Raw genomic sequence first — 21,272 nt, 5'->3', positions numbered from 1 at the left:
GTGTGTGTGTGTGTGTGTGTGTGTGTGTGTGTGTGTGTGTGTGTGTGTGTGTGTGTGTGTGTGTGTGTGTGTGTGTGTGTGTGTGTGTGTGTGTGTGTGTGTGTGTGTGTGTGTGTGTGTGTGTGTGTGTGTGTGTGTGTGTGTGTGTGTGTGTGTGTGTGTGCGTGCGTGCGTGCGTGCGTGCGTGCGTGCGTGCGTGCGTGCGTGCGTGCGTGCGTGCGTGCGTGCGTGCGTGCGTGCGTGCGTGCGTGCGTGCGTGCGTGCGTGCGTGCGTGCGTGCGTGCGTGCGTGCGTGTGTGAGCACACTCGTGTGTTTTTCTTTCTACGTTGACTGCAGGCCCAGAGAAGACGCACTGTAGAGAGGAACAGACAAGAAGGAATGGAGAAGTGGAGAACTCTCTCAAAAATAAAATAAATAATGCCAATCCGTCCAGGGTAATGACAAAGAACTCCGAACAAAAAAAGGCATTAAATCCACGAAACCTGACTACGTTGTTGTAGCTAATGATGACCTGTGTGACCGCGGTGAAGTCAGTTTTATGTTGGAGGTTCGATGTTCAGTTTACCGGAGCGAAGCAGAGCAAATATCCAACCTAAAACTAACTTCCTGCAGAGGACAAAAAACACTCGTGGAAGAAAAATAAAAAGCACTCACGACCACAATGAGTTGCCATAGTGACGCTAAACAACAGCTGTTAGGACATTTGAATTGGGCACGGGGTTGATGCACAAAATTAAAACCATAGGATTTTGACCTCCCTGATTGGCTGCAGTTGGCTCCCTGATTGGCTGCATAAAGCCTGCCTCTTTCTTAACTTCTGAACGCGAAGATTTGTTGCCCTTTCACCCTGAGTCTACGTCAAACCTTCTCATAAAGCTGTTGGAGTGTCGACTGTGCCGACCTCAGGGGTCTCTGCTGGGTTCTGGCTCCACCCGTGAGCTCTCTGCTCTGCACAGACTCTGGCAGAGGCTTTAAGGATTGATACATGCACGCTTAAAATCAAGCAATGTGAGCACTCTGGGCGTCCTTCTCAGCTCTCCTGCTGCCCACATCTGATTTCTGGTAAACACAATAAAAAAGACATTATGACAGAACAACAGTGAACATGTTTTCTGGGAAAGACTTTGCCTGCAGGCATCCAGGACTGGAACCCACTCACTCACTTTCTCATGACTGTCATGTGTTCAGAGAGAGTGAGAGAGTGCGTTTCTTTGTGAAAACAACAGAAATGTCGACCAATCACAGCAGCATTATCCCGTCTGTTCGAGCATGTCGTGCTGTAAATGTGAACTAACTGGTTTTCTTCCTACATTAAGATGATGAGAAGTAAAGATGAGACTGAACATGACTGCTTCTCCACCTTTTATCTGCGTTCTCTCGTTTCTCTGTGTGAAAGTGTTCTGCAGGAAATGAGCTGGACACATGTTCCTAATCCGAATGAAATAACTCCTTCAGTGTGTGTGTGTGTGTGTGTGTGTGTGTGTGTTTTTGACAAACTAGAAACATATGGCTCTGTTCAGTAATCACACCATGCATTAGCCTTTCTGATTCTTAAAAAGTTCTCAGACATTTACAACGAGTGCTTCGGGCCTGAAGAAATCAATCAAACTCCTCCTACCCTGTATTTCATATTTAATAAAGACCGCAGATGATTGGATAACTTAATAAGTGTTCGGTTTGTTCTTCAGTGCTGGAACAACAGTTACAGGCAGCGTTGTAGGATCCATACAGAGAAGAGCTTTGTGCTGATATAACATCCATTATCCTTTTAACAAGAAACAGCTGTTACACTGCCCTCCTCCAACAACCCATTGAGGGGAAAAAGGAACTCTACCTAATAAATCCCCAGAGGATGACACTGCCTGCAATCGGTTTTTATCACTCAGGACCGGACTTTTGTACATGTTGTGGTTTCTTTTAGGATTACGTTTGTAGTCCAAGTCGTATCGACCAATCCAGAATCAGCATGGCTCTGTTGTGTCTGGAGGAATTCCACCTCACTTTTAATCTAAAGTAGCGCTGGGATGACATTGACATGCACAATTTGCGTTGACACACTCCGGTCCAGCGGTTGCAACAATGCACCAGAAAGTGAGTCGCCAAAGGACGCTATGGTTTAAAACAGAAGATCAATATCAGTGGCATGCGATAACAGCAGCGCGAGCACCAAGGAGCAAAACAATCCTGCACAGGGGTCTTCAAAAGCGTGGGAATTTTTTTTTACTCTTCTCAATTCCACCAGATCCGTGTGCATTTTGTGTCCGCTGTGGTGCGTGACGGCTCCGTGCACCGTCGTCTGTCGACACCCACCGGCTCCGTTATCTGTCCGCAGCACAGAGAGCACAGTCAGCTGGCGTGCCGAGACAAAGGAATTCCTGCTGTAATGAAACAGATGAACGAATATTTCAAGAGAAAAAATCCAGGAGCTCTGTTTCACGATGGCAGCAAAATATTTTGTGTGAATAGTTGTATTGATCTAGTAATGTGAGATGATCGATAATAATAATCAAACACGGTCGCTCCTTGAGTTAATAATTCGACTGTAAACAATGCAGCGAGAAATGCAGTCTCGTCTGGAAGTCGTTTAACACTAACTGTTGGCTACAGCACTACAAAAAGTTGACCTTTTTCCCATCGTCATATAATTCATCAGTTGATGGCTGATGGATTCTGGGATTAGTTGTATTTTAAAAAGGTTTGTTTATGTCCAACATCATCTTCGTGTAACAACCCAAAACAACCAATATTGGTAGAGAAAGAACTTAAAGAAGATCTATCAAACTCCTTTCCACCATTCATGTGGTTAGTCTGGGACACCTGTTGAGTAGCACTGTGAGATGCATGGCTTAAAAGAATCTGTATTTATCTGATACTAGCGTCGGTAAAATCCCTCCTTTCAGCCTCTGCCTGAAACGCTTCATTTCAGCTGCCGTCTCTTTAAGGCCTGGACTAACTACGTGCCCACTTTCCTCCCATTGGCCAGTTCTGTTTGCAGCCACAGGGAAATGTACAGTTTGTATTTGAGGTTCAAATACTTGTTTTTATGTAACGTTTAGAAAATGTCAATCAAAACAATTCGGTTCATGGTATTCTGTGTTAACGACAGTCATGTGCTTGTACATCATTTCTCAGTGAGCTGCTATGTCTGTGCAGTTTACTTGTCAGAGCTAACACAGCAAAATAAAAAGCAAACTATCCCTTTAACACATTAGTCCAAAAGTTTTAACTAATGCAGCCATTAGAGCCTTTCTTATGGACGAACCAATCCACTGAGGATTAACACTTTGAACTGTTTATCATTCAGAAGAGTCCAGGTTTGAAAAATACAGGAAGTCCCCTCAAACACCAGTGAGCTCAGAGCTATAAGCCCCAATGTTGACAGCTGAGGCTGAAGGAAGCAGTCCTGAGGATTAGCCAATCAGAGCTGAGAGCCGACAGTCTGCTGTTATGTAATTTATGTTGTTTCAGTAAACATTGAAAGTTTCATGTGAGGTTAGGGCTACATTGTTCTATGCATCGACCATCAGGTGTGTGTGTGTGATTAGGTGTGTGTTTGTGTGTAAGTGTATTTTGTTAGTCCTTGCTATTCCTGTTGTTGCTAGGTGCATGATGTCACAGCCTACGTCTTACCCTATTGGCTCTCTCTCTCTCTCTCTCTTTCTCTCTTGTTCAGATGGGGTGCTGAGCTGAGCCGAGGAGAGAGCCGGAGCGAGGGTGGAACGGCAGCCGGACTTTCCTTTCCCACCATCCTCTGTGTCTCCATCGGCCCTGTGGAAGCACTCGTCCACACCACTGCACCATAACACCCTCAGAACTCTTTGTCCTCCTTTTCGCTCCGTCACTGCACTCGTTCTCTCTCTTTCTATCCGTCTATCTGTCCATCATGGTTGACGAGCAGGTCAGTGGAACCTAAGTACCACAGATCAGTAGAGACCTCTGAGCTAAGACTTTGCAGCACGTCTAACACAGATTATCCTCCTCAGGCGATGCAGCAGTTTATCTGAACACAGTCCTCCACAGCCCCCCGCCCAGAATCCGGCTCAGTCCCACAGGGTCCCGAAGGCCATGAGGAGGCCCAGGTTCTTCATCTCTTTCTAGACTTTCTTTTCTCCGCCTTGTGTCTTCATGTTTTGGGGGTCCTCTGCTGCCCCCGCCCTGTGTCAGCCACCCAGCACCCGCTGCCACCACGGCCGACCACCCCAGTCGCCTCGTTGCCATGCCGACAGAGACACTGGCTCCAGCCCTGCCAGATAGCAAGGCCGCTGGCCCCGCAACGCCGTTCAGCTCTGCTGTACCCCTCCGAATCCTCAATAAAGGCCCGGACTACTTCAGGAGACAGGTACGGTTACATCAGGCCGGAGTCAGCTGTGTGTCAGGTAGAGACTTTTATTTTGAAGAAGTAAAAGGGAATTCTGTTGTATACTTCCAGTTTTACTGATCCCAGTCCTGGGGGTCTGAAAGTGGAATAAGAGGGAGCAGCCCTTGCTGATAACTTTGTGGTGAAAGAAGATCACAAGATTAACACACTCAAATGAGAGAAGACAGCAAACGAGGAACAAAACAGCAGCTATGTTTGACTCTTTAAGACAGAGATAATTGATTAATTGATTGAGGTAGTGAAGAACCAATACTTTGTTTCCAGGAGATAAAATCCTGGTTCTGCAGCCCTCATATGTTTTAATCCTGCTGAGTGAAGCACACAGAAACCTGCAGCCTTCTCTTCATCCAAGCTGTAAGAAATGAAGGTTGAAACTAAAACGTGTCGATTAAAGCAAGCTCAGCCTTTTATGCTCTTAACTTATTATTCAAATCGCACAAACATGTAAAACACAGGTTGCTTTTGTTCATACAGTTCTATAGAATAATTGATTTGTTAAATGCTGGATGGGTGGAGGTGAGAAGGGGTGAGTCTCTTTGTAATAATACAGCAGTGAGAGATGTTTCTAGGCAACTTTTTAAAAGTCATTTAAATGAATGACATGAAGTTGTTTAGTATTTAAATTTTTTTAATGTTTTTATTTTGCATTTTTTTACTGTCTTAAGCTTTCTGTTGGGATACAAACCTGCTTTTATTTTGAAAAAAAATAATATTGAGGAACGTTAAGCCTTCGTCTGTTAAATGTAAGCAATAAATCACGATTTAAAAAAGACAAGTAATTGTTTGGTAGCTCAGTCTGTTAATGTCTTCATGTTCATCACATTCTGTAGATTTATTTTACAGATGGTCTGAAGTCGTCTTTAAGAGCTTAAATTATTGAATCAATGTCAGAGCTTCATATTTGATCTATCTCTCTTTTATTCAGTTAATTTTACACATTTTAGTCCTGATAGTTTTGTTGCCTGCTCTCTCTCTCCTGATTTTGCAGAAGTCCCTTCCTGTGTTTTATGTTCAGATTCCATGTTTTTGATCGTAGTTGATTCTTGATATTTAAACGTGTCTTTCAGGTGGAACCCAACCCGAAGCGCCTCAGTGCTGTGGAGAGACTAGAAGCTGACAAGGCCAAGTATGTCAAGAGTCAGGAAGTCATCAATGCCAAGCAGGAGCCAATCAAACCACCTGTGCTGGCAAAGCCTCCCGCCGGTCACCCACTTCTCAAGAGAGGCTCTGGGATTGGTGGAGGAGGACATGGAGGCGGGATACCTTTCAAAGCATCCAATAACAACGCCAAGTCGGACACATGTGCAGGCAGCGGCAGCAAATGGGAGAATTTAAACCTGGAGATCCTCAAAAATCTGCTTAACTCCTCGTCCTCTTCAGGAGCAGGACCTGAAGGACGAGGAGGCGGAGCTAAGAGTGCGGTGCTGATGAGGTCAGCAGGGGGAACAGCCAGGAGTTGGACACCATTAGGGTAAACTGTTATTCTCACGTTTAGATGATGAGGAGCTATTGAAGAGTTTTTTCTGATGTTTGAGTTATAAATGTGGGAGAATACGTGAATCACAGTCTAACTCTAAAATATCAGTCGAGGTTTTTGAAAAGTTTGAAAAAGTAAACAGAAATCACTGATACATCATGAAGGATTTATTTTGCTGTGAAGCAATTGAAATGTGAATATTGGATATGAAATGTAACTTCTTGTTCTTTTTGCAACATAAAGCTAAAGTTTCTTTTTTTTCTTTTGGGTCATCATGTTGTACATCAGCGGGCATGAGAACTGGCTCAGATACAAGCGGGTGTACCCGACCTAAAAAGCCTCTGCATGTTTCTTATAAGCTTCACCAGCAGAAACCTGCTCAAACTAGGATCAATATTGGAGATGCTTTTAAAAAATGTAGAGAGGTTAGAACGCAGAAAGGTTTACAGACCGATGCAGAGCTGGCTAAACACTGAAGTTACAGTGTGTGCAACATGGCAACCTGCGTGAACATCAACTCTAGAGAGGGGGAGAGAGTTATATTCATTGTAATGAATTTAGACTACATTACCAATTTTAAACACTAGGTGTCAGAGTTACATTTTGCTGCTTTAAAGTTTGTGATGTGTAAGATTCCATGATTGTATGTTAGTAAGAGCAATTTGTGTTAATATATTGAATTGACCCGTAAAGGAAGAATTTAGTAAAGCATGAATGTTTTTGGTTGTTTTATTGCTCAACCTTAAACATACTTCCCTTCTCTGTTCCTTCTCTTAGGATGCCGTTAACTTACCGCTCCACAATGACGCTGAATGAACAACCGCCTGACTCAGCGCCCAGTCCGAGCACCTCACACTCCCTCCGCTCCTTCTCCCATTCCCTGAAGGTCCCTCCAATCAACAGCACAGGCCGCCGCAGTCCTCAGCAGGGAGGAAATCTCAACCTGAGCAGAAGAGTGCTGGACGAGCGGGGACGCGAAGGAGGAGTCATCGATCGCTCTCGCTCCCCGCTGCCGCCTCTGCTCACCTCCCACTCCTCCTCCGACCTCCTGCGTCTCTGCAATGGCAAGCCCCTCCGTACGGCCCGATCCAGCAGCTCCTCTGCCCCGCCGCTCCCTCCCAAACCGAACCCCGCCTCCCTTCCTCCTCCCGCACTTTCCTTGTCTCTGCCTCCTCCACGTCCGTCTCTCTCCCCCTCCCTCTGTGACAACACCGCCCCTCAGTCGCTGCCTTGTGACCCTTCCATCACTTCCACTGAGCCCAACCTGGAGCTGGAGCTCGGTTGTTCTGTGGCCCGTCGCTCGTCCCTCCACAGATCCAAATCAGACTTGTCCGACCGATACGCCCGGGCCGGAGCTGACGTGGAACGCTTTTTTAACTACTGCGGCCTTGACCCCGAGGAACTGGAGGCAGTCGGTCCAGAGAACTTTGCGCGGGCCAACTCGGACATCGTGAGCCTGAACTTCCGATCCGCTTCGATGATCTCCTCCGACTGCGACCAGTCAAGGCGATCCTCCAACGAAGGGCTGTCAGACGCCGACGAAGACGAGGAGGAGGAGGCCGGGGAGCGGGTTCCATACGGCATCTCAGCTGTGGAGCGAAATGCAAGAGTCATCAAGTGGCTGTACAGCATCAAACAGGCGAGAGAGACTCAGAAAGTGTCCCATGTTTAGGAAGGAGGACGGACGCGTCGTAAATTAGAGACAAACAACGCTTCTTTAAAAAACTGACAGACGGACGTACTCACAGGTTTAGAGACTGTGACTGAAAATGTGTTTCTATGGATGAATGAAAGGATGGACGACGTGAAAGTCTGACCAAAACCACAGAAGAAGACAGACAATCTTTGTTTTTGAAATATAGAGCGCCTGAACTACATGAACACTACAGACGTGGACATGAACAAAGTGTCGAGTGTGGAGACCCAGACAAACCGGAGACTAAAAGAACAACATCATATAATGTTTCTCTACGGACACTGCATCATTCTGACGGACAAAGTCTGTCAACTCTGTTTGAGCAACGAGAGCGGAATGCACTATGACGATGAAAAGACGCCTGAAGGAACGCTTCACTGCAGACGGTCATCATGGATGTATTTTTAAGCCCTGCGCTCCAAACTTCAAACCTTTAGGCTGCTGTGTCTGTCAGTGTCATAAGTAATGCTACTCCACTCACTGAATAAACACAGAAATGTCCCGTCTCCACCTAGTGTTTTTTTTTTTTTTTTTTTTCAGAGCGCCAGCATCTTTTTACAATTGTTTTTAATGAGTTGAGAGTGCTCGCAGCAGCATAGAGCAGACTCCAGCATCTTTTCGTCCAAACGCTCTGATTTTTTTGTGCGGACGCATTTAGCGCCCGCAAGTTGAAAATCTCTTTTAAAAAAACAAAGTGCTGATGATGTCACCGGTGCTCTTTTCAATATATACAACAGTCCCAGTATTTCCACCTCCTACAGATCGTGTTTTGTCCCCATGTCTTTACTCCGTGTCTGACCGGGAAATGATGAAATAAAGAGGAAGCAGTAAAAGGTAACGGAGCAGTGTGGGTCATACAGCGGCCAGCATCAGCAGACTAGTTGTCATAGAGACAGGACAGACATGCAAGGCTTTTATTCTCAGCGCACAAACACTTCATGCAAACGCTCCCGAGCCAGCGATTAAGTGCTCGGAAATAAACACTAGGTGGACACAGAGACAATGTTTCTCCCGTCAGGATCTACTCTCCCAAAGTTTGACAAAAAGACCTCCATGAAATATCCATAACAGAAGAAAAATAATTGACCTCATCAACAGTTTTACAGCTTCTCCTTTAGAGCAGATGCCTGCTGGGAAATGGGGGAAACTAAGGGCAATTTGAAGTCAGGTTGAGTGAGTCGTTTGCAGGTCTTAATCATCGATCCATGGGTGTTGTGGGCCTTTCTCTCAGAACATTTTGGCTTGGTTCAGACCTTTGAATCATCGCCTTCCTCTGTGATGTGTTGAGTCCTGATTGTTCGGCTTCATTCTTCATCATCAAAAACTTTCATTACTGCCATACTTTTTACCATACGGTATTCTTGAAAAGGATACAATCTCAGTCTGTCGTAGACTCAAACTCCTGCACAGTGTCGACAGTTCACCAAAAACATGACCCACGTCTCCTTACCACGCTTTGATCATCAAATACAACAAATGATCTCAAATTGGATACTTAAGACTTCGAGCTTTGTTGCCGTGGTATCAAAGCATATCAGTAATGTTTTTCACTAGTATTATATCAATGTTTTACATTCTGGTATCTGGACTAAATTAAATTGTCTGATTGTCAGACTGATTCATGTGTCGCTCGCTGCAGGCGTTCACCATTGTTTCACTTTTTAGCTCATCTTTATCATTCACTCTCATAGTTTCCAATCGTTTCTTTTTCTTTTTCCATGCGATGACAAGTCAAAATGTCAGCTCTGAGGAAGGCCTGAGTCACAGTCATGATGTCTGAGTTTAATCAAATGTAGAAAAAATGTCCATGATCTTTCAAAACAGAGGCTGAACTGGACGCTCCGAGACGCCGGTACATGGTGCGACTGTTAAGAAGTGAAGTCGACTCGATGTTTGAGGATCAGACCGTCAGTGCAGCTTTGACTACATGGGACAAACACTTCTTAAATGAAGGTCTGGGGATGTTGGCAGTGAAGCACAGACATATAAAAGTCAAATATCTGAACCACACGTACACATGCTGGATTAAAGCTGTCGCATAACTCTGCTGAGATTCATCATCATTCATGTCATCCAAGCAAACGATTTTCCCGGAGAGTTATGGTGTCCTGTGATCAGATCTGCTCCTTCAGAGACTGGGACGAAGGATGAAGACACGTAGAGGGGTTTAAATGTGCGATCAGGTCTTTACCTGACCGGGAGGAGTTAAGTCCGGGGAATAGATTAAATCAAGTTCTCACAACAAAACTTTTCTATGAGTTTTAACCTTTGAGCCGACTTATCCACAGAGGTGTGTTGATCCAGCTAAATGAGCATAACTGACCAAACGTCTTTGTCTTAATCTGAAGGTCAGATGTATAAAAAAAGGAAAAGAAAGGCTGCCGTTCATGGAGTAAGACTGCTGCAGGGTTCATCTCCCCAGCTGACTCCGACCCTTCATCTCCTGGTAGAAAAAGACGCTTCTGTAACTTAAAGCCATAATAGAACAAGCTGTTTGAATGATCAGATGAAAACTCTGATCCCTCTTCCAGGTCAAACATGAGACTCGTGTACCAGCTGAACCGAAGGAAGAAGAACAAATACATGAAGCTCAGTATTCTGAGTCAGATTAATAGTTCAGATGTCTTACAGAGGTCCTTGAGGAAAATAACTAGAAAAAATTCCCCTTTATACACATGAAGTTCAAATGTCTTTATATAGTTAGAAACAGTGCTCAACAAAAATCAAACTGATGATAATGCAATCTAGTTAGCTTAAAAGCTACATTTAATCAAAACTTCCTCAGACCTGTGAGAGAGACTTCAGTAGTCCTCCAACCACAAGGCTCATCCCCCCCCCCCCCCCCCCCCCCCCGGCCAACCTCTCAAACAAAACAATATAAAAGTTCTCAAACTAAAAAGAAATTCTTTGAGTCATTCTTTACCTTTGGCAGAGATGATGATTAGCAGACTGATGTAACAATAATATTGCAGAACACCAAAACTCTCCTCTCATACTGTTGTTAGTCAGATCTGTGATTCAGTCGACCTCCAGGATCTATACAGTTACACTTTAAGCAATACTTGTGAGTCCTTCTGTTCGCGCTGACAGGACATATTACAGAGACGTTTATCAAAGGCACTTTGAAGGGAGATTAAGGTCTTTTTTTTATTCTTGTGTCCATGCAAGATTTAGGATGTTTCTATTGGCTCGTTGTGTCCAGCGATGATTTGTGGATGCCCTGGTCTGTGCTGTGTCTGTCTCACCTCTGTGTCTGTCCTCAGAGGGATGCATTATGTCTACCCAGGATGTCTTCTGTCTACATGTCTGCTTGTCCCTGACATGTCTGAAGCCCTGAAGCCATATGGGTGTGAATGCAGCGTGTCGGTCTGTCTCTTTGTCAGTGATTACCTGACTCTGTGGTGCAGGACCTGCTGGGTTCACTTCACTTCCCCGCACAATCCACTCCATCAGACATCAACGACACCTGAGGACATGAACACTGTATCTCTTTATTTTGATGTGTGAACAAACACGATGACACCGCAGTTCTTAAAACAAGTTGTGCTGTCGTCTCTTCAGACTATAATTTAAAAAAGTGGACTTGGGTTTGGCTGTCCCCATCTTTGTTTTAGGGAGCCAGAAAGTGACCATATTTGGACATGTGGGTGGAGCTTGAGAAAAGCGAGATCTTACAGAATAGTTAAGACATGGACGATCACTGCTCTTCACTTTGTTAGCAAGTTTCTCATTAAATCGAAATCTAAAAGTCAGGCTTTATAATAAGACAGGCTGAATATACAGACAGCCAACTTCCCAGAGTGCCTTGGAATACAAGAAATGCTGAAAAGGCATTTTTCCTGTCCTCAGACATACCTTCTTGTCTGTTTGATCGAAGACTTGAAACAAGAGATTGACATTTTAAACTCTTAATGAAATTTAAGAGCAGTGAGGTGGCTGGCTATTAGAAATGTACACAGGACTTCTGTGACCGCTCTGTCGTCTTTATTGGCCAACGTATCCCGAGATCGGACACGGGCTGCGTACTGATTGTGACACAAACTGGGAATCGACCAGACCGTCTCATTTCAGAGTCTGAGCAGTCTAGAAATAGGATTGGAAGGCATGGTCCTTTAAAGGATTCGACCTAGCTTAAGTCCACTTCTCTAACCGAGTTTAACCCCAGCTGTCATAAATATGAATTTTCATCATCAGAGGTGTGTGGTTTGTTTTTAACGAGGACAAACTGTCTTTGGATACAAGAGGTTTTTACCTTTTCTTTGACATTTTAAAAACTAAAGTAATCCATTCACGGTATTATTATCAGTAATTACAGTTAGCGTTAGCTGTGTCCCCCATTTTGTCCATACAGTGTTGAAGGTCATCACTTCAGGTTTAGCACTGACAGAAGAGAGAAACCCTGCTGCGTCTCGCTGTCCACACTTTCAAAGACAATACGCTTCTGTTCTGGCAGCTTCATCATGCTTCAGTTTCACTGCTGTCTACGTGTGTGTGTGTGTGTGTGTGTGTGTGTGTGTGTGTGTGTGTGTGTGTGTGTGTGTGTGTGTGTGTGTGTGTGTGTGTGTGCTTTTTGACATCTCTGGATTGACAGATAGTTTTTTCTTTGTTTTTTGTTTTGTTTGTTTTTTCTGCTATGTGTAATTGCTAAAAGACAAATGTATATATTTGATTTTCTAAAAGAAGAAGTGTCGGTCGGTTTGAGTTTTTTCTCCGTCTGAAGGTTTACGTGTTACAAAAGAATCTGAAGAAAAAAAAAACTGCTGATGCGTGTTCTGCCCTCCGTACGGGGTCTCCTGATCAGACGGGCAGGACTGTCGCAGAGACTCTAAGTGTTGACTGTTTTTTTGACGTGGAAACTTGTTACATTTTGCTTGATTGAAAAAAAACCAAACATGTTCATGTTTAGTTTCTTTTTATTATTTCAATAAATGGCTTTTTTGCCATCTCTTGCCGCTGACTTTTTTTCAAGCGTTAATCTCTGAGAGCTGATGAACTGTGAACACATGACACAGTTATCAGGCTGAATCCTACAGTAATAATAATGATAATACATTAGACTTATAAAGCACTTTTCTGAATACTCAAAAACCCTCAAAAAAAGACCAACAACAAAACATAACAAAGAAGAACTGATCTGACAGGCAGAGGATGACCACAGAGTTTGTTGGTGGTTTTAGGTGATGTTGAGGTGGGGGGGGGGTCTCTGCACTCTGAGCTTCTAGACCGACATATTCACTCGGGATGGACTTATTACTTACAGTTATTTCAATGTTCAGGTGCCGCTACCTTACAAAGGAGTGATCGATTACTTCCACTTTGTGGACACATTGCGGTCTTGGGTGGTCCTCTTACATGATCAAAGTCAGAGTAATCAGGAACTTGCATTAAAACTATACGCTTCTTTTTTGCATACAGAATAAAGGAAAGGCAGTGATATTTATACAGCACAAGGAAATTCAAAGTGCTTCACATGAGACATCAAAAATATGACAAAGAGAAAAGAAACATTAATTAAATTACTGAAACAAATCATTAACCATCACAGAGCAGATTCAATCTAAAAAATATATTGAAATAAAAGAAATTAATTTAAATGAAATTAAGTTAGATAAAGAAAAAAAGAAGCTCAAATATAAAAAGAACTGAAATAATAATAAGTGTTAAAGTTACCACGCAGTTATAGTTTAAAATTGTATTTAAATTAATGTATGTTTAATGAGAGGCAGCTGTAGACAGGTGAGTTTTCAGTCTCCATTTAATAGAGCTAAAGGTTAAGCTGTGTGCTGCACAAAGATTTGTGTTAAAGGCAGAATGATGTCCAAGCAGTCCAAACAGTGCTGACGACGTGCAGCAGAGCTGTGAGAGAGGAAGACACACTCAGAAGCTTAACCCGGGGCCCTTTGATGTTTTTCTCATTTTTTGTTTCTGAGATTTAAATATACATATATAGATATGTGACATTAAAGTAAATAAAAAAAAGATAAACAGGCAGTCAATTATAAAATGTATTTACTCTAAAAGATTTTAAAACACGGCCTTTGAGTGTTATGAATTAATGTAAAAGATGAAGACATTAAAGTTGGGTTTCTGTTTAAAAATGACCTGGAATGACTGTTGTTTACTAATAATGCTTCAAAAACACCAAATTATATTATATTCAATTTTGAATTTGGGTTGAATATCAAATGTTTCTGTCTAAAACAGATTCAAGCGAGACTTAATGAGAGGCCCTCTAAGGTGAGGTTTGTTTCACTCATCCTGCAGAAACAAAAGGAGAAAAGTCATCAATGTTTGGTTTGTTTTACAATAACTCAACTAACTTCAGAACACACCAAGTAATCTTACTTGAGTAAGTTATCCCACACAAATACAGACTGAGGTTTTCTAAGAGTGTCCCTCTGAGTTCTTTACATGAAACATTTATTGGATTCTGAATAAATAAAGAGATCTAGATTAGCTGTAAAGGCTCTGTACAGCTCTTCAGGATTTCATGAGGACCCGTGTCAGTAGTTGCAGATAATAATATGATATGAAGATCAAATGCTGCTCTGAGTTTTCTACAAAGCTGAACCTGAAGCGTTGACGTGACTGCTGCGCCACCTGGTGGTTGAAAAGGTTAAAAATAATAAATAAAAATAATTTTAAAAAATAAAAGAAAACATGTCAGCTGCACAGACACACAATTCTTATGATATCCAAAATAAAACAAAATATCTCAAATATTTGTTTACATCAGATGAGTTTATCACATTTTCTTATTCAAAATCTCACGGTATAAATGTATTTTTAAAGCAGGTGTATGTATCTTTAAAAGATGACCACGGTTCTGACGTGATCTCACAAAAGATAGTTTACAAAGAAGACAGATGATGTAAAACCTGTAAGATCTTAAAGTAGCCTACATATAACATTATACAAAAGAACTATAAAAAAAATTAAGGCTATGGGATTTTATGTTTACACAAAGTGAGTTGATTGAGAAGATATATAGTCTAATAGTATTATTTTTTATTTATAATATTATTTTATATATTTTATTTTTCGTCATTATTATTATTGTTATTTACAGAAAGTAGAATTTGAGATTCACACTCCTTACCAGTAGGTGGCGGAAATGCACCTGTGCGTTGTTAAAACCTTAAAGAAGAAGAAGAACCCGGAAGATAAACAGTGTGCGTCGTTTTAGCAGCAGTAAGTTATATCTTAAGGTTTATAAAATCACCTGTGTATTAATATTACGTAAATAAAATGATTTCGTCTGAAAGTGCAGAATATTTAATGTAGTTTTATGAGAAGTCAGCAGGAAGTATTCAGACTTATAATAAGTGAATGAAAGGACATTGAATACATAATAAATAAACAATATAATAAACATGAAATATGAGCAGCCTGACTTTATTATCAAAGATAAAGTGAAGTCTAGTCCTGCTTCAGAGAGTTGTGAAACGTGCTCAGTGTTTTTACTGGTTTCAATGATTTCTATGATTATTTAAAGGTCTGTGTGTGATGTTAGTATTTACAAACACAGTCACACTTTACCTGAAGTCTTTATTTACCTGCTCATCATCTGTACTTTTACAAGATAACAGGTGTTTGATAACCAGATTATCTCATCTCATTATTTCATATATTTACTGATCAGACATTGTAGGAAAGCTCACTCTGCTCGTTGTTGAGGTTTCCGATGCATCTCTATATTTGTCTATCTATATCCATGCATCTATAATCTATACTCATTCTGCTGTTTGGGGTGGCAGGGGGCTCGATCCCAGCCGTCATCGGGCGAGCAGCAGGATTCACCCTGAGATCACATCAATCACAGAGAGACCAAACTATCCAATCATACTTCCACGCCCTCGGACAATTTAGGGTCAGCAATGAACCCAACGAGCATGTTGTGGTATTGTGAGAGGAAGCACCCTGAGGACACTCACACAGACACACAAACACAGAGAGCCTCCCTCACTATCTGCTTAAAAACAAGTTTTAACAACCCCTGGTACAGAAAAGAAAGTCCCATGGTTAAAGAACAAACGTGCAATCTGAGTTATGTGTATTTGAGTTTTTTTCAGTTTTGATCACCACTCTGTAATTCTTCCCTCCTTAATTTCAGAGTGAGCTCTAATAAGACAGATGGAGTTTCTGGTTATATTTCAGACTCAGATTGTTCATTTAAAGTGTCTAAAAATGTCAATTATGTTTCGTGTTGTTTGGTTGATACAGAGAATCTGTGTCTGCACTCAGGAAGACGACGGCGCCTGCAACGCTCCAGCTGCGGAAGAAGAGGGTTGGTTTCAGCTTTCTCACCATTTTCCTTTCTTCTTTGTAGCCATGAGTTCAGGCGTGCTGGACGAGCACAGTTTCCGTCTCTGCTGTCAGCTCATCCTGCAGCAGTCGGAGCGGCTGAATGACGGCTGGAGCTGGGAGGCGGTGAAGGTGAGGCGGTTCGTACTGTGTGAGTCTGACAGCCTGCTGTGGGTCGTTTATGTTGTTCACAGTTAACTCTGATGATGTCCACTCAGGGTTCAGAGGAGGGATACCTGAAGAAGATGACTGTCAGGTCATCCATCATGGACTCGAGCACAGAGTGGGACCTGGAAGGATCTGACTCAGACTCCTCCTGTCAGGAGAAGGAGGACGAACAGGTGAGAGACATCTTGAATAATATATTTAATTGTCTTTCCTGAATCGAAGACAGCTGCTGAATGAAGAGTCTGTCTTTCTGCACAGCCGGCTGCAGCGTCCACTGATGACGCTGACAACGTTAAAGGCGACTTGGAAGATGATGAAGACGATGAGGATGATGGTATCTGTGCTGAGTCTGCAGGCAGCAGCCAGGTGCTTCAGTACGAGTATCACATCCTGTTCTCCTGCAGCTACAGCACTCCTGTGCTCTATTTCAGAGCCACAACTCTGGGTCAGTTTGCTGTGAGACTGCCGCACACACACATACATACATACACACACACACACACACACACACACACACACACACACACACACACACAGTGAATATTATGGCTGAAACAGATATTTAGCAGTGATGTAGTTTTTTACCCAGTGGTGTAAAAGATCATATTTATAGTATCAGTGTCGACTAGTCTCGCTGAGTGCAGTGCGAAAAGTCGTACAAGAAATGTGATGGGTCAAATCAGAAAAAATGTTCAGTACAAAGCTCCATCCATCCATGACCGTATGGTATGATCTCGTGTCATTTGAATGCATCACAAACGTCTGTACCTTCCTACGCAGACTGTATAGACTGCTGTCAGGACGAGGAGCCGCTTGTGACAAAATCCACACATAGGGAGTCCATCCGCTCCCGATACGATGCTCTCACAACTTCCTTTACAAAATGAGACTGAAGAAAAATTATGACTTAAAAAAGATTCCTATAATTTTTGATGAAAGCATCAATGCACCTCTTCATCTCTTTGGCTCTCACACTCTTTTGTGTGTTCACATACACATCTGTTACAGTCCGTTTAATTCAGAAAGCATTACGTTCTGTTGAATCAATCACAGATTGAAGTCACAGATGTGACAATTTTATCAGAGCGGGAAATTGAGACATTTAAAAAACACATTTGCTGGCCTTTATTCATTAAATAGGTCGTTTTTTAAACTATCGCTGTGAACCTCGACATCTTTGAATCGATTTTTAACTGTCTCACGATTCATCTTTACATCCCGATCAACAAGCGATAATGACAAAACTCGAGGTCTTCTCTAAAGCTCGTTCAAACAGTCAGCAGTCATGGAGCAGCCCTGTTTCTGCTTTAGAGAAAAATGATCCCAAACGAGGCTGCTGTATTAAAAGTTATCGTCAGTATTACATGAATATAATCTGATTATTCTGCCTTCTTTGTCTCGTGTCACCGTGTCAGAGGGGAGGAGCCTGTCCTTAGAGGAGGTGTGGAGCTCTGTTCATCCACACTTCAGACTTCGACTTCAGACCAGTCCTCTGAACACAATCACTCTGCAGGTACAACCCGTCACATTTATGATCATCCGCCCTTTTTACACTTTCATGCACTCCAGAAATATGGTGAAAATGTTTGGACAGCATGAAACGGTCCTGAGGAGTCCTCACACACACGTCCCTCGCAGCGGGAGCTTTGTGCTGTCAGATTGGTGGGGAGGTCTCAGGAGGAGAAACATGACATGCTGCAGAAGTCACACATTAATGTTATGATGCTATGATGACAGTGATCATTGCCTACTCTCTATACAGTGCTAAATGTGATTGGACGTATCCAGTGTCTAATCAAAAGAATGGGAAAGAAAATACAGCTGAGCACTAAGAGGATGAAGCAGCTCTGTTGCATGCACAAAGATTTCCTCTGAAGTTTTCAGCTCAGCTTCAGAGTTCACTGAGAGAGACAACACTGGCTGTTTGAGTTTGCACGCGCAGCTCACACTGATCATTTGGGATATTTTCAGGGATGTGTGAAAAGAGCAATCATCACAATCAGAATCGTGTTTTATTTGTATTTTGGAGAGCTCATTCAGCTCTTTGAAAACATTTTTTATTTTTTATTTATATAATTTATTAATCCCAGAGGGGGAAATTCTGATTTGCACTCTTATTTTTAGAGACATTCTTCTTACACACACAGGCTTGAATCACACACATGCACCTGGACCTCTCTCTCTCTCTCTCTCTCTCTCTCTCTCTCTCTCTCTCTCAGTATGTTTCAATGGGCTCCGTTAAGTGGAGCTACACTTACAGCTCAATTAAGCTGTTAAATCGGAGCGACACCAAAACCCATTTATTGACAGAAGTATGTCTGACTCTGCTACAGTTGGTGGCCGTATGTTACTATACAACATTCTTCCACTCACCTCACCTGGTTGTAAGTCAAACAGGGAAAACATTTTTAAAAAAAACTGTCCATCTCTGTACATTTCGTGTGTACTCTGTACTTTATTTTTGGTACCAATGTGATGCATGTCATCCCTCTTGGCTTACGTGGATATAAGCAGACGTTAACGCCATGTCTGTTATGCTACATATTTATGAAGTTCCACTTCCTGGTCAAAGCCTGGGGCGGGACCTGTGGAGCCTGCTTAGAATGCCTCGTCCACTTTGGGTCAGATGAAGGTGTAAACATACAAGAGTAATCCCGACCCAAACTTTGAGTCATTCAGACTCACATGTTTGAATGTTTTATTTGGACTGAAACAATCATTTGACTTTTTCTAACTGCATGTAAATGTGTGTCTGTGTCAGGAGCACCCCCTGCTGGGTCAACCTTTCTTCATGCTCCACCCCTGCAGGACAGAAGAGTTCATGAGGCCTGTGCTGCAGGCGGCTCACCACCAAGACAGGTAGAGTACAACTACATCACTGCTAGATATCTGTTTCAGCCATAATATTCACTGTGTGTGTGTGTGTGTGTGTGTGCGTGTGTGTGTGTGTGTGTGTGTGTGTGTGTGTGTGTGTGTGTGTGTGTGTGTGTGTGTGTGTGTGTGTGTGGTGTGTGTGTGTGTGTGTGTGTGTGTGTGTGTGTGTGTGTGTGTGTGTGTGTGTGGTGTGTGTGCGTGCGTGTGTGTGTGTGTGCGTGTGCATGTGCGTGTGTGTGTGTGTGTGTGTGCAGGCCTGTGAACTACGTGCTGTCGTGGCTCAGTGTGGTGGCTCCTCTGGTGGGCCTGGAGGTCCCTCTGAATTACTGCACGCCGCTCCGTCCTGCAGCCTCACCTGACTGAAGCTCCACCTGCTGTTTGCACCATGTCAGCACCACTGTGACTGTGTGATTCACATTTGGAAGATGAAGATCTCCTTTGATAGTCAAAGACTTCGTCACTCTCAGAGCTCTCTTCTTCACAATCGTTGTGGAGCTCTCAGGTCAAGAGAATCTGGGCCTGTTCTCTAATAAGGGTTCATCTCTTATTTCAGACACAACCCTAATATTAACAGGTTACCATGGTGATTAACCCCAGTGAAGAAGTGACCCACCATCACAACCCTGAGGAGCCAGGATTTAACCTGAACTAAACTTACTAACCTCAAATCCTTCTTTGTAGTACGGGCTTCAGAAGAATCAGAGCAAGATCATCATATTTTGTCTGAGACAAAACGGTTTCATATAACTGCTGAAAAATACATCTTCAACTTTATCTGTCCCCGAAGAATGATTGGTTTTGCCTCAAGACATAAAAAGACCATAAAAAGTCAAAGACATTTAAAAAGCTAATGATGTAAATAAATAAATGGAGAAACAACAGGGATCTGTTCATCATGAGTAATAACACAATTATTCAACACAAACACCGAAGAGACACAGCCACGGTCAGATACAAACAGCTTAACCAACAAAACTACCACCCTACCCCAGACTTAGGTTAAGAAGGGAAATGGTTCAGGGGACAAAAGAGTGCCTGTATCCGTGTCTTTTTACAGAGGGACTTCTGAAGAGAGCCAGGAGGAAGTTTCTGAAACTCAAAGTGAAGGGGCGGGCTCAGCACTGAGTGACAGGAAGGATTTGACCTTTTGCAGAACATGTTTGTCATACAGATCTGAGGGGGCTGTTAACAACTTATAAATGTATGAGAAGCACACAAGTCTGAGAACATTTGGAGAAAGCGGCCTGGATCAGAAGATCTCGGATAACTGCGGCCTTATAAGAAACTGCTCATCTGATATTTTTATGGGTCGTATCATCAGTCATCCATACATACACCTCTGATGACACACCTCTGATCATAGCTCTTCAGTAAACTGTAATTAATACTATAGTAGTTGAAGGTTTCAGTTTGTGGTTTCATGCCTCTGAACTCTCTTCTGGTCCACCTCTATCTCAGTGGAAAACACCTTGCAGACTCAGTGATAGTTGAAATCCAGCAGAGGGAGGTAGAGGAGTGGATGGGTTCATACAGCAGCAGATATGTTTCTGTTCTCGGAGGTTATCAGGACTCATAAAACAACAGAGGATCAAACTCTTGTTGTCTGCAGCAGACGAGCTCTGTGGGCTTCCTCTCTGCTGCAGCTTCCTCCTCACCGTTATCTGAGGTTTGTCACATTAATAACACATCGACAGTTACGACCTTTGAATGTGGTTTAATAACTGTTCCAGGAACTTTAGTTAGTGCTGAAAACTGTCTCAGGTTTGATCTTTGCTCTTTATCTGTTTATATAATGAACTCCGAGCTGAGACTCTGATAATGTGAAACATCTCTAATAAGCTCTTTTCACTATAAGATCACATGTAATCTTCATTAGAGTGGGCTCTTTGTGTAATAACGACAAGAAGAAGAAGAATGACATTAAACACAACAAATCTGAATAATGACACATAACAAAAATAATACAGCCTTTAAAATGTTTAGCTGATAAATACTGAAACCTTGTGTAAGTCAGGAGTATTTACTGGTGAACACAGGTCTTCATTTTCATTTCTTTACTCCGACTGAACATGAGGACCTTCTTTAAAATAAAATGGAGCCTTTAATTTAGAAGAAAACACTCTGAATGTTTGTGTTCAAAAAGTTGTACATTTACTAGAAACACAACTGGGATATTGTTTGAGATTATGAAGGCACTAATGTCACCCATAAGAAAAACAAACGATGGTGCTGTTCACCTTGGATCAGGCCGGCAGTCACTGACCTCTATAATCACATTTAAAATCTAAAGACATTGATTTCTGGTGAACTTACTTTATAATCTGAAGAACTCTGAGTTTGTCTTTGTAAATGTTCTCTTTTCTGTTTTTGCTTT

General features: G+C 42.5%; 2 protein-coding genes and 2 long non-coding RNA genes across 7 annotated transcripts in view; 3 read left to right on the top strand and 1 right to left on the bottom strand.

Moving 5' to 3' along the window:
* Positions 1-8,058, top strand: part of fam110b (family with sequence similarity 110 member B) — a 28,428-nt gene extending 20,370 nt beyond the window's left edge. For both annotated transcript variants that reach the window (XM_079347819.1, XM_079347818.1), the window contains 4 exons: positions 3,675-3,899; positions 3,985-4,340; positions 5,447-5,850; positions 6,634-8,058. In XM_079347819.1, coding sequence (XP_079203945.1) covers positions 4,218-4,340; positions 5,447-5,850; positions 6,634-7,528 — 1,422 coding nt within the window. In that variant the 5' untranslated portion in view covers positions 3,675-3,899; positions 3,985-4,217 and the 3' untranslated portion in view covers positions 7,529-8,058. The remainder of the gene's footprint in view (positions 1-3,674; positions 3,900-3,984; positions 4,341-5,446; positions 5,851-6,633) is intronic.
* The window catches only part of LOC306826490, a 207,053-nt gene that overhangs the window by 101,276 nt on the left and 84,505 nt on the right, over positions 1-21,272 (bottom strand). The gene's annotated exons all lie outside the window — the stretch shown is intronic.
* On the top strand, positions 11,483-12,509 carry LOC306826481. The gene is made up of 2 exons (XR_013779423.1): positions 11,483-11,872; positions 11,904-12,509. It is a non-coding gene; the product is annotated as an uncharacterized lncRNA (long non-coding RNA).
* atg10 (ATG10 autophagy related 10 homolog) lies at positions 14,653-20,576 on the top strand. Of its 3 annotated transcripts, none has more exons than XM_079348891.1 (7): positions 14,653-14,743; positions 15,797-15,988; positions 16,075-16,197; positions 16,283-16,469; positions 17,440-17,537; positions 18,786-18,883; positions 19,153-20,576. In XM_079348891.1, exons 2-7 carry the CDS (start codon positions 15,884-15,886, stop codon positions 19,259-19,261), a joined length of 720 nt encoding a protein of 239 aa, XP_079205017.1. In that variant the 5' UTR covers positions 14,653-14,743; positions 15,797-15,883; the 3' UTR covers positions 19,262-20,576. The 3 variants fall into 3 exon arrangements, with proteins under 3 accessions (XP_079205017.1, XP_079205016.1, XP_079205018.1); XM_079348890.1 differs by having other exon boundaries at positions 15,882-15,988; positions 19,153-20,575; XM_079348892.1 differs by having other exon boundaries at positions 14,709-14,743; positions 15,776-15,988.

The sequence above is a fragment of the Symphodus melops genome (assembly GCF_947650265.1).
Source record: "Symphodus melops genome assembly, chromosome: 7".
Classification (NCBI taxonomy): domain Eukaryota; kingdom Metazoa; phylum Chordata; class Actinopteri; order Labriformes; family Labridae; genus Symphodus; species Symphodus melops.
The sequence above is the reverse complement of the archived record's forward strand: the minus strand, read 5'-3'. Positions and strand labels throughout refer to the sequence as shown.

Bases quoted from the DNA above. Each gene is read 5' to 3' on its own strand.
- atg10 (XM_079348891.1), top strand. From the start codon at position 15,884: ATGAGTTCAGGCGTGCTGGACGAGCACAGTTTCCGTCTCTGCTGTCAG. The intron at 16,198-16,282 runs GTGAGAGACATC...CTTTCTGCACAG, and splicing joins AGGAGAAGGAGGACGAACAG to CCGGCTGCAGCGTCCACTGA. The intron at 16,470-17,439 runs GTCAGTTTGCTG...TCACCGTGTCAG, and splicing joins TTTCAGAGCCACAACTCTGG to AGGGGAGGAGCCTGTCCTTA.